This window comes from Acartia tonsa, chromosome 3, assembly GCF_053477335.1.
Source record: "Acartia tonsa isolate MP-2025a chromosome 3, ASM5347733v1, whole genome shotgun sequence".
Taxonomy (NCBI): Eukaryota; Metazoa; Arthropoda; class Copepoda; order Calanoida; family Acartiidae; genus Acartia; species Acartia tonsa.
The window spans coordinates 43,313,099-43,325,457 of record NC_137262.1 but is presented as its reverse complement, the minus strand read 5'-3'; the positions used below and the strand labels follow the sequence as shown (position 1 = coordinate 43,325,457).

The 12,359-nt window shown below is 34.7% G+C and overlaps 2 protein-coding genes across 3 annotated transcripts; both read left to right on the top strand.

The window, feature by feature from the left end:
• The first annotated feature begins 1,266 nt into the window (after nt 1-1,266).
• LOC145314279 (ral GTPase-activating protein subunit alpha-1-like) lies at nt 1,267-8,751 on the top strand. 2 transcript variants are annotated; one of them, XM_080154132.1, is made up of 6 exons: nt 1,267-1,579; nt 2,327-2,434; nt 2,979-3,096; nt 3,711-3,795; nt 8,276-8,334; nt 8,672-8,751. In XM_080154132.1, the coding sequence occupies exons 2-5, from the start codon at nt 2,331-2,333 to the stop codon at nt 8,317-8,319; spliced, it is 351 nt and encodes a 116-aa protein (XP_080010258.1). In that variant the 5' UTR covers nt 1,267-1,579; nt 2,327-2,330; the 3' UTR covers nt 8,320-8,334; nt 8,672-8,751. The 2 variants fall into 2 exon arrangements, with proteins under 2 accessions (XP_080010258.1, XP_080010257.1); XM_080154131.1 differs by having other exon boundaries at nt 1,569-1,683.
• Nucleotides 8,672-11,892, top strand: LOC145314276 (uncharacterized). The gene is made up of 6 exons (XM_080154128.1): nt 8,672-8,856; nt 9,104-9,223; nt 9,670-9,930; nt 10,308-10,418; nt 10,980-11,094; nt 11,679-11,892. The coding sequence occupies exons 1-5, from the start codon at nt 8,675-8,677 to the stop codon at nt 11,035-11,037; spliced, it is 732 nt and encodes a 243-aa protein (XP_080010254.1). The 5' UTR covers nt 8,672-8,674; the 3' UTR covers nt 11,038-11,094; nt 11,679-11,892.
• Nucleotides 11,893-12,359: the final 467 nt, after the last annotated feature.

The window sequence follows — 12,359 nt, the reverse complement described above, 5'->3', positions numbered from 1 at the left end:
TTAGTAAAATTTGACAAGGTATTTTTTTAGGCTAAGTCCAGATTTTTGGACTCTGACAAAAAAAATGAACTTGGTAAAATTTGACCAACTTTTTGGTAAAAATTGACAAGGTAAATTTTTAGGCTAAGTCCAGATTTTTGGACTTTGCCAAAAAAAAAAACTTGGTAAAATTTGACCAACTTTTTGGTAAAAATTGACAAGGTAAATTTTTAGGCTAAGTCCAGATTTTTGGACTTTGCCAAAAAAAAAAACTTGGTAAAATTTGACCAACTTTTTGGTAAAAATTGACAAGGTAAATTTTTAGGCTAAGTCCAGATTTTTGGACTTTAACAAAAAAAAAAACTTGGTAAAATTTGACCAACTTTTCGGTAAAAATTTTTACTTTTTATTGAATTTTTTCGCATAAAAGAAGCTAACTTTTTTTTAAAACCTTGAAAATTATTTCATCATTTCTTTTAAAACATCCTCCCGCATCGTCAAAAATATATCAAATTTAATATTTACTTATTTGAGCTAGCTTCATACGAATTAAAATTAAAAGAAAAAAAATCCAGGGTGTGTTTACGCAGATGTGCCGTGTGCATTTGAATTTATCGATTTTTCATCTTTAATATAAATATAAGCTTTCGTATATTCCCCTGAATGTTTCTAAAAGAAAGACAGAGATTTCGAATTATAGAGTAATTTCGCTACAAAACTTATATTTTTAAGTTTTGAAATTTATGGCACCTCTGTGCGCGCATGCGCACTATTGATAAGCTTATGATTATTTGAATATAGAGTGCCAAAAATAATTATTAGTTTTGATTCAATTTAATCAAATATTTTGAATCAAGAAGTAAATTACTACTCAATTTTCTCTAAATATTTAAATTTGTAGAATTTACAAGGAAGATTTTTTTTAAGCAAGATGTTTAAAAATGTGGCAAAATTGTGGAACAACAATGTTTCATGATTTCTATATTTATGTTGTCTTTGCCAACCGGAAATACCACCGAGATGGGTTTTTAAAAGATGAATACCACATTTTTTCGGCGTTTTTTAGACATTGATTGATTGAACGTTGACGATAGAATTTCAAACAGAGTATATAACATAAAAATACTGAATTTTAAATTATTTTTTTAGCAATTTTTCTAATGTCTAACACAGCTCTAAAAAGATGCATTAATTAATATGCAGCAAAAATGGATTGAAGATAATCTTTTTTTTTCTATGAAGGCCGTACCATCAAAAGCGAAATAATTAAATAAATCATTGTATACTCTTTTAGATTTCGCGAATGTCGCGCTTGTTATTCATAGCGTAAAAAATGTCGAAAAAACGCGGCAATATCTTTTAAGAACCCGGCCGGAAATAGATTCATTATATGTTCATATATGGTTAACAACTATATATATATTTAAATATTTTTTTTTAATATTGAATGCACTATATTTTTTTATATTCTATCGAATATATATTTTATATGTCATTACAAAACTATATTACATTTAATATTAACATTAAAAAAAAAACATCAATTTAAACTTTCGTAACCCTGTATTGGCTTCAGAAGTACAGTTCTACAGAAACCACGGTACACGCTTGAGCTAGCATCACCAGCATGGCTCTGCCTAGGCTTATAATTAGAAAGGCCAGGGTATTATTAGTGGTTGAAAAGTTTGTACATTATTATTACAGGTATTGTGTCTTTAAAGGGACTGTGAACGTAAATTTTTCTCATCTTAATATCAAATCTTAACATTATCTTATTCATAATATCTCACAGATAGAGCAAAACGCGCTTTTGTTTGCTTAAAAAACGGCTTTTTCCGACGATTTTTATAAGGTACAGGGAAAGGAAGAAATTTTCCGTATTATATAAAATGTCCATTAAATTGATTTTTTGGTATTATCCTCTTAGAAATTTTTTTTTCAATATTGAAAATTTGAGTACCCCCCCCCCCCCCCCCCCGACAGCGAACTATGAACTCTGGCCGCAGCGCTCGGCTCCCTAGCCTGCCTAGCCGCAGCGCTCTGCCCCCTTGCCTGCCTAGCCGCAGCGCTCGGCCCACTTGCCTGCCTAGCCGCAGCGCTCGGCTCCCTAGCCTAAAACCTAACCTAACCTAAAATAGTTGTTCGTCGGTAGTCGGGGGGGGGGGGGGGGGGGGGGGGGGGTACAAAATTGAAAAAAATTGAAAAAAAAATTTCTAAGAGGATAACGCCGATTTTTTCTCCCATTATAGCTAAAATTAAACTTTTTCACATGGTACAGAAAGACATCCTGTTAATTTTATTTAAGAAATAGATATTCCTAATCTAACGATAATTTTATTTTAGTCAGGTTTATGGTAATGAATGTAAAGATGGACGGGCGAACATGGGAGCAGTTACTCTTTATCTTGCTGCAGATAACTCAACTCACCCTCACAGAAACACCACCAAGACGCAGGCACATAGATAATTATTATAGAGAAGTTACGATTTTCTTTAAGTATTTAAGAACAAATTCACTAGCATTTTGCTTGTAAAGAAGAAGTAATGAAATTAGTTTGTTTAGTCAGCACACTAAATCTAAAATAAAGAAAAATTGATATTAATGTAGTTTTGACCTAAACAAAGAGTTTCCAGTATGGCTTTGAAACCGATAAATATCCCCTGGATTAAAAATGGTTCTGGGCCATACTGAAAAATTACGTATTACAGACAATTTTCTATGAACAATAGTCTAGAAATTATATTATCAATACCAGCTTTGTTAGGCCAGTCCTTTGGCCCCTCGGGGCTAACAAAATTGCTATTGATCTGAAAATTTCTCATTTTACCAGTCGCGGAAAGCTGTCTATAATACGACGCGATAAATAAAATCAGAGACAAAAATACCATTTTTAGATAAAAAGTATACTTTATACCTACCTACACACTTAAATAAAAATAGCCTATTTATATTTAATTTGTTCTTGGATCTTTAGTTAATAGTTATCTATGCTTATCAGGGAGGACACCCTTGGAGGAAGGTTGACCCAGGCCATCTTCCAGACCCTCATTGTCACATGGATCAAGGCTAATCTCTATGTTGTTGTGTCCTGTGAACTTTGGGATCAGTTTCTAGAGGTAATGTTAGCTATACTATAATTAAGATAACCTGCAGAAATAGATATTTTATTACTTGGATGTTACACTAGATTTTTATTTTCTCTAATAAAGTAAAACTCCCAGTGGGCTAAAATGACGATAACCCTAATTCGCCCCCTTTACTCCATTCCGTCCCGTCCTACTGGATAAACAAACTGACCATTGAATGAGTTTCATGTTAGCAACCTAAATTGACTTCAATTTTTCCACTGTCATCAATATCCACGTATATTCTATATCCATTCCATAATGTTTTATTTGTTCTACAGTACAGGAATCAGATCTATTTGCCAATCGTCCTAAAGACAACCAATGGTTGATTGTACGTCAAGCTTTTAATTTTAAGAGGGATAAAATGAGGGATTTCAAAGGTTTGAGGTTGGTAATCTAATATATTTTTTTTTTAATTTTGAAGGGAAACAAATAAGGGGTTTTACGGGTTGAGTGGAGTTAACACCCTTTAAGCCCCACCCTTTAAAATCTGTATCAAGAATTAAAAATGAAGTTTGGGGACGAATTTTTGCTTCATTAATTTAGATGAATTATTTTTCCACCAACTTTTCTACTTGTCAAAATAAGTTCGTTTGTTTTAGGTTTTGAGTGGACTAACTTTATGGGAAGAATTAATCCGGGAGTGGTTTAAGACTATGGAAACCCTTACCAGAGTGTTAGCTAGACCACAAGGACTCTGGCAGGAAATTGACAACTTATTCATACGTACTGTACTAAATCAATCTTTACGTGGACTAATTTAACCAAATTAGGGTTTTTTTTAGGTTTTTTATAATTCATACAACCCCTTTAAGTTATTCATTACAATAGAATACAATTTTAAAATTTATTTACTGTGTAAATATGCATAAATATGACGTTTTTACTGACAATTAGGTTGATTTTTACTCAAAGCATTTTTCTTGTAGACAATAAAATGATTATAACTTTCGTTCTATTTAAGATAAATTGATGAACTAAAAAGTATTTTCAATTTTATTATGCTGAGAAGTCACTTATTGGTTTTAAGAAATAATAAACCCCTTTGAGTTGGGGAGGGGGGGGGGGCGTTGAGTATCAAAATAATGAAACTAATGTAAATTTCTTTTTATGGTGGGTTTTAATGATTCATATAGCAGCCAAACTGTTTTTAGGCAATACCCCTTTGTCTGTCTGTCCCTCTGTCTGTCTGTTTTTTTGTCTGTCTGTCACTCCACTTGTCAGTCTATCTGTCTAACTGCCTCTTTTTCGGATTTCAATGAATCATCTAGCATAGCCTAATTCTAATTTGTTAATGCCTCAAAAACTGTCTGTCTGTCCGTCTGTCTGTCTATCCCTCCATCTGTCTGATCATTCACAGGTTCTCTATTGGATTTTATTTAATGAATTGTCTATTATGGTCAAACTGTAATTTGATCATTCTTCTTGCCTGTCTGTCTGTCTCGTCTATCTGCTGAGTTTCTACCATTGGTCTAACAGACTGATTCACTTAATTAACCCTTTACGGTCGGGCCCCTTACCGCACCTTAATCAGTCGGGGGGGGGGGGGGGGGGGTCACCCCCCTGCAACCAACCCCTAGCCCTCCGGGGCTTAAAAAAATCCTATAAATGAACCTAACCTTATTTTTCTCAGACACCATTTGACCAATAGGGATGATTTCTTAAACTTAAGCTTTTATGATTATAAACTAACTCCTAGATTATAAGTCACCCCCTGCCGCCAACCCCTAGCCCTCCAGGGCTCCAAAAACCCTAAAAATGAACCTACCTTTATTTTTCTCAGAAACCATTTGACCAATAGGGATGATTTCTTAAACTTAAGCTTTTATGGTTATAAACTAACTTTTAGATTTTAAGTCGCCCCCCTGCCGCCAACCCCTAGCCCTCCGGGGCTCCAAAAAATCCTAAAAATGAACCTAGCCTTAATTTTCTCAGAAACCATTTGACTAATAGGGATGATTTCTTAAACTTAAGCTTTTATGATTATAAACTAACTCCTAGATTATAAGTCACCCCCTTGAAAATAAAGGTTAGGTTCATTTTTATGGGTTTTTTTGATCCCCGGAGGACTAGGGGTTAGCAGCAGGGGGGTGACTTCTATACCAAAAGCTAGTTTATAACCATAAAGGCTTAAGTTTAAGAATTCATCTCTATTGGTCAAATGGTTTCTGAGAAAATTAAGGTTAGGTTCATTTTTAGGGTTTTTTTTGAGCCCCGGAGGGCTAGGAGTAGGCGGCAGGGGGGTGACTTCTAAACTAGAAGTTAGTTTATAACCATAAAAGCTTAAGTTTAAGAAATCATCCCTATTGGTCAAATGGTTTCTGAGAAAATTAAGGTTATGTTCATTTTTAGGGGGGTTTTGAGCCCCAGGGGGCTAGGGGATGGGGGTAGGAGGTTTACTTTGAAACCATAAGATGTTCATACCCCTAAAAGCTTAAGTCCAAAAAATTTGCATGGTTCATCAAGTGGTTCCGGAGAACCCCCCCCCCCCCCCCAGCATCAAAAAAGCTTCAGTTACGTCCCCCTTTTAAACGTAAGCTTTTCTTATATGTCAACATAACATATCTAAATTTCATAGAGATCCGCAGCCGTTTTCCCTGCTGACCGCCTGCTGCGGCCGCTGAAATTTATATTTGGTATTTCTAATATAAAATTTACTTAAAGATAAACATTTTCTGTAAAAAAATTGTTCTTCTAGCTTCAAAAATAAGAAAATTACAGCCGTTTAAAATTTTTAAGTAAAAAAGGTTGTTAAATAAAAAGGTAAACTAAGCAAAAATTGACTTTGACTTATAAAAGGTCGGAAATTTATTATCAAACAGGGGACTTGCACAAAAAAGATTTAGCCCTCTAGCCCCGACTGTTAAGGGTTAATAATACATATTTAATTATTCATATTAAAATCGATAATACTGTACAAATGGTTGAATGCTTGTTTCAATAGAAAATTAGATTTAACTAATAATAATGTTGAATCTTGTACCAGGAGATAAACAAATAACCTTGTGTTGCAATAAAAAATAAAAAAAATTATCCAATTTACTTATGAAAAAAAGTGTAATACTGTATCTATAATCTTTTTGTACATAAATGATAATAATATCAGGTTATATTCCATTAATTTATAACCACCTAAATTTTTTTACACTTACAACTTTTAACAGCTCCCTTTAACCAAAATCAAGGATAGTTTATTTAAGTATGTCACCAAAACTTCATTACATAAGTAATACATTTTTACAAACTTTAAAAAGAGGATTGGGAAATATCTCCCTCCCCAACATTAACTTTAATCACTATTGTAAACAATATTAAAAGTTATAAATATATATCAATCAAGATCTTTAGAGGTATTAACTGTGGTTTAATTACATATGTATGAGAGCTCCTTCTTGTGTCAATCACTTTTATTTACTGATTAAAATTTGTACAGTACAGTTGTACAGAATATTGCAAGATTTTTTTTAGTTAAGTCTGGAAATTAATGATTAATTTATCTAAAAATAGATAGCATAGAATTATCTTAATCAGTGGCTTAATTTTATACACCCGCCTAAAACACCTCCCCCCCCCCCCACTCTTTATTTTAAGGGGTGTAAATTTATTTCCTTTACACCCCCTTGGAATTTATAGAGGGGTGTATCTAAGGGTGTAGGCTCTTGTCAAGAGGGTGGACATGGGTGGATACCTAGGGAGGTGTATCCATCCCCCTTAATTTTACAAGGGTGGTGTAAACAACCCCTACACCAACCTTTTGCACGCCTTTGATCTTAACTATACTTTTAGTGTACATAAAGTTGTAAATTCAGTAACTATTCTACAAAAATTACCTTCCTAAATTGATATATGATTTTCAGGGTAATCTCCGGTGGACTAAACATTAAAATTTTATGGAAAAAAAGATATCTTTGGAACATGCATGACTTGAAATTATCCCCCCTTTGTACTCAATACGCATTTTTTATTCTAAGTGCGTCAATTTTGCGTTTAAAGATACCCTTAGTTTAAGCATTAATTTCTCCAAAAAATGATGAAAAAAGATAAATTTTTTTTTGATAAAATGATAAAAGTATATGTAAAATGAAATAACCAGCAAAAAAAATTACAAAATTACGTTAAATAGAACGAAAATTAGAGCGTTTTGTATGCCTTATAAAATGCGTATTTCTCATGAAAATTGTAACGATTTAGTGTCTTGAGTAAAATATTTACAAACTTCCCGCTTTTATAAGAAGCTAGAGCCTTTGTGAGACAGGTATATTATTTTTTTAATGTTTTTTCCATTAAAGTTTATAAAAATAATCTATATATTATTACTGGGATGTTGTACCACATTTTCATTTACTCTGATAAGGAGATGCTCACAGCTGGCTAAAATAAAGATACCCCCCTTCTTTAAACCCAATCCTTACCCTACTACTGGTTGAACAAACTGACCAATAAACGAATTTCATGTTAGCAAGCTAAAATAACGACAATTTTTTCCCCCTGTCGTAATATCCACGTATATTCTACATTCATTAGAGTAGGTGGTATTATCCTTTTAGAAATGTAGCGCTCGGCTCCCTAGCCTGCCTAGCCGCAGCGCTCGGCCCCCTTGCCTGCCTAGCCGCAGCGCTCGGCCCACTTGCCTGCCTAGCCGCAGCGCTCGGCTCCCTAGCCTAAAACCTAACCTAACCTAAAATAGTTGTTCGTCGGTAGTCGGGGGGGGGGGGGGGGGGGGGGTACAAAATTGAAAAAAATTGAAAAAAAAAATTATAATTATAAAGATGTAATTTTGTTAATAATCATTAATGATGTGGATCAATTTATCGGGGATTGCCTTATCCCTTTAAATCCTTGAAGTTTTACCAACAAAATTCCGTTTGTCCCACTGTCTTATTTGAGAGCTTTACTCTCATAAACGTTATCATTGTTATTTTGTGGAAGGGAATTATGTTTTTTGTAAACGCGAAGCTTTTCTATAATTAGTGTTGGATGGCCGGTCTGTATGGACGAAACTCATAGCTATTATCATTAATTCAAGCATGTAGGAATTGTCCTATCTATTTCAAACTTGTTACCTACTGATTATTTTGGTCTAGCTAAAAAGTATAAGGTTTCTACTTTTGTCGTATTTTTTTAGTTTCATACCTATAGTTTTTGATTATAACAAATTCTTTTATTTAGATTGTAAAGAAACAAGACCTCAGATCAGCATTTGAAACATAGGGGGCAGTTGAAGAAGTAAGTTACAGAAAAGTTTCGCAGCTTATATTTATCTTTGTAGATCTGTATAATAATACAAACAATATTTTGGTTTCTTTACAACAAAATGGCTGGGTGTTGCCACCCCCTTAAAAGTCAAGGCTTGCCTTCACCTTTTCATTACTTGAATTTTTTGTTTGAAACTTTCACTACTGCTTTTAGTTAGGTTTAGGGAGATCAAGAAGGGTTTAGAATATTCCACAAGGGTAGGAGGTATTTTTAAGTTATAGGGAATTGTTTTGATTTATTTTTACCTTATTGTTATTAAACAAACTTCAGGTCTTGAAGTTATTTTTACTTCACTTTATTTTTTAAGGAAATGAACGGTACATTATATGCCGGTGAACGGCTGAGAGTGGAAATATCCCGGGGACGAGGCAGGGGACGTGGAGGCGGTGATAGAGGACGCGGAGGTGATAGGGGGCGCAGTTCTTACAGAGGTAGAGGCCGGGGTGGGGGCGGGGATAGGTATGAAAGACGCAGCCCCCCACATTACTCTAGGAAAGTTTTTGTTTTAAAAAGTAAAAGTTAGAAAATCTTTAGGTAGGCTTATTTATTAAATGTAACGTTTAAAAGCAATGCATTTTTTGTAATTTCGCCATGGACTGACGTACAGTTTTGTTATAAAGTTGCTGCGCTAATAAAACAGCAGTACCTAAGATAAAAAAATTTAAAATTAATCTTCCAAAATACTTACTAAAAATCATCGAATTTTTTTTTTCAAAATGAAAACATTTAAAAATAACAGAGGTGGCTCTAGAGGAAGGGGAGGTGATAAGGGTGGCTTTAGAGGCAGAGGCCGTGGAGGGGACAGGGGTGGTTTCAGAGGACGTGGTGGCAGAGGGGGTGGTAGATCCCCTCCACCAAGGTAAAATTTTAAATTTTAAGATTAGTTTAGATATTGCTAGCGGCTGCGGCCCTAGCATTTAGGGGCTCTGTATTAAAAAGGATAGATAGGGGACAGAAATATAGTCTAAAACCATTCCGTGTCATATGAGAAGCTTTCCTACCTATAAAGGAGAACTCAATCGGTTTAGTAGTTATCGAAATCTTAAGCTAAAGACAAAGAACCTTTTTACTTTAAACAATTTAGTATATAAACAAAATATATTAGTGTAATTTCCAAATTTGCTAACTTTAAATGCCTACCATCTCTTTTATTGCTTTATTAAAGATTTTCTAAAATTACAATAACTTTCCTACCTAGATATGCTCTTTTTTATTAGTTCTTCCCTTTTCTACCAATCAAAAAATTTTAAAAACCTTTTTTTAATGAATTTTAACTTTTTAAGTAAATTATTTTTATTTTTTCAGGTATGAGAGGAGAGATGGCTACGGACCCCCCTCACATTACTTCACAAGGGAGGCACACCCCAGGGGCGACTACTCCCCTCCACAACAACGTTACAGAGGCCCCCCACCGCCAATGAGGGATATGTCGCCACGAGGACCCCCCCGCGGACCTCCTCCCCCCCACCACAGAGAATATTCCCCGTCACCCAGGAGGGGACCTCCCGGTAGGGGCCCACCACCCAGGGATTACTCACCTGAACCAAGAGGTCGGCCACCCCCAAGGTAAAATCAAATTTATATCAGGGATGTAAAGGGATAAGTCAATGGCCGATAAACTGATGAACATCAACATCGATGATACATAAAATTAGTGGTTAAAAAACGTTTGAACACTCAACTTATTGAAACAATAAATCAAAATTTAATTAACTCCCCAAAGTAGTTACCTAAGCCAATGAATAAGAAAACGTTATAATAAAACTTTTGGGACTGATGAAATTAACAGTTCATTGTCTCCTCTCAATAATGACATAAAGTACCTAGTTTTTTTACCTAATTTGATTTTTAATAGGTATTTTTTAGAATTTTGATGATATATGTTATTTTTAATAGATAACGACATAACATTTACTTATTATAAACTAATCTGAATATTCAAGGTACATGTCACCACCCCCATCCAAAGGGCCACCAGGTGACTATTCTCCAGGACGCAGGGGACCTCCACCCTCCCCGGGTAGACGTGGACCAGGGACCAAGGCTATTCAGGAATGGGTTATTAAATGATTTAAGACGAAGTAAAATATTGTTTAAGTTTAAAAAAAGATTGTACTAAAATAATTTACGTTTCTGTAGACACAACGGGAAACATGGTTCTTATGGGATAGGACAAAAGACGAAGTATTGAAATTAAATCAAGATTTACCTAATAAAAATTAGGTACTCAAAGTTTTTGAGTTGACGAATAAGTAAACTTGTTTCTGAAACTTTGGATACCATTATGATATTTACACCATATTTTACCCTCCCTGCCTGGGGTTTAGGTCTAAATTTATCTAATATTAGTACTTGTTTGGGACAGGGATCTAAAGGGACAAGACAATGGCGGATAAATTGATGTACATCAGCAATGATGATACACAAAATTACCCCTTCTGTGGAGTATAATTAGTTGTTGAAAGCTTTAGACACTTAACTTGATTAATCAACCATTCAAAATTCAATAAAAGTCCCTAGAGTTGTTAAAGCAACGAAGAAGAAAATAAAGCTTTGGGGACTAGTGTAATAAACAGTCCACTTCCTTCCTTCATTTAATCCTCCATAACTTAGGACCCCGCGTTCCACGACTCCATACGCCACGTGAAGCATATAATCAGTAATGCCGAGTAGTATGGACACAGCATGTTCTTGTTAGCCAGGGATGTTGTTACTGCTTATGTTTTCCAGGTAAGCTTTCCCTTTATTTTTTCTCGTTCTGCGTTTTCAAAGATGTTTAGTTAGATAAGTTTGCTGATTTTTTTGCCACGTGTCAAGATGCCTGTAGGAAATGAATGAGGGGGGAGAGGGGGAGTCGAACCTACACACTTTTATTTTTGCTTTCAAAAGAAAAAATTTAGGTGTGAGAGTAAGGGGGGGGGGGAAGTTCTGACACATTTGCGTAAACAGCGAGTATAGGCTTTATCTTTGGGACGGACGGACGGACGGACGGACAGACATCGTTCTACTTTGTATTATAGATTAGATATTTAGTAGGGAGGGATGGGACATTGGGCTGTAAATTACACTAGCCCCCAAAGTTTTCAAATAACATTTTCTTATTCTTTGGCCTAACAACCTTGGGTACTTTTATTGATTTTTTATTGGTTGGTTCATTAAGTTGAGTGTCCTAACATTTCAATCACTTATTGTAATCTACAGAAGGGGTAACGATGTGTATCATCATTAGAGATGAACATCAATTTATCAGCCATTGTCTTATCCCTTTATATCCCTGTAATTATCTAATTAACTAATGAGCAATTTTATTCCAGGTTGAATATCAGTGATACGAGGTCGAATGGGGCCGGTGCCCAGCAAATCCAGGAGGTTGCGCAACAGTTTTCGCGGCCAGAGCAGTAGAATCAAGAAAAATATGTTTAAGTGTTGTTTCAATCAATAAAGATAAAAATGAAAACAATTTTTTTTTATTTTTGCGATTTATACCTACAAGCGATGTTTTTCTATAATTAAGGTCGTTTTTTACCACTTTCTCGTGATTTTTACCACCCGTTTTTACCACAATTTTTGGTAAATTTTTACCATATTTACCCTATTTCTGGTAAAATTTTACCAATTTAGGGCAAAAATATTACCAGGTGTTGAACAGTTTTACCACTTTTTCGGTAAAATCTTACAGAAATTTGCGGTAAGATTTTACCAAAAAAGTGGTAAAAATTGGTCAAAATCTGGTATAAATTTGCGTCCTAAAATGGTAATATTTTACCGGAAATCTGGTAAAATTTTACCGATAATTGTGGTAAAAATCGCTGGTAAAAAGCGTCACGGAGTACCACAAAAAGTGTTTTTACCACGGTTACGGTAAAATTTTACCACCTTTTAAATCGTATAGGCTGGTAAAATTTTACCATAAAAGTGGTAAAACCTAGGTGTTTTTATGGTATTAATTAGAACCTGGGGATATTCATCAAATTAACCTCTGTTGAACACAGCAG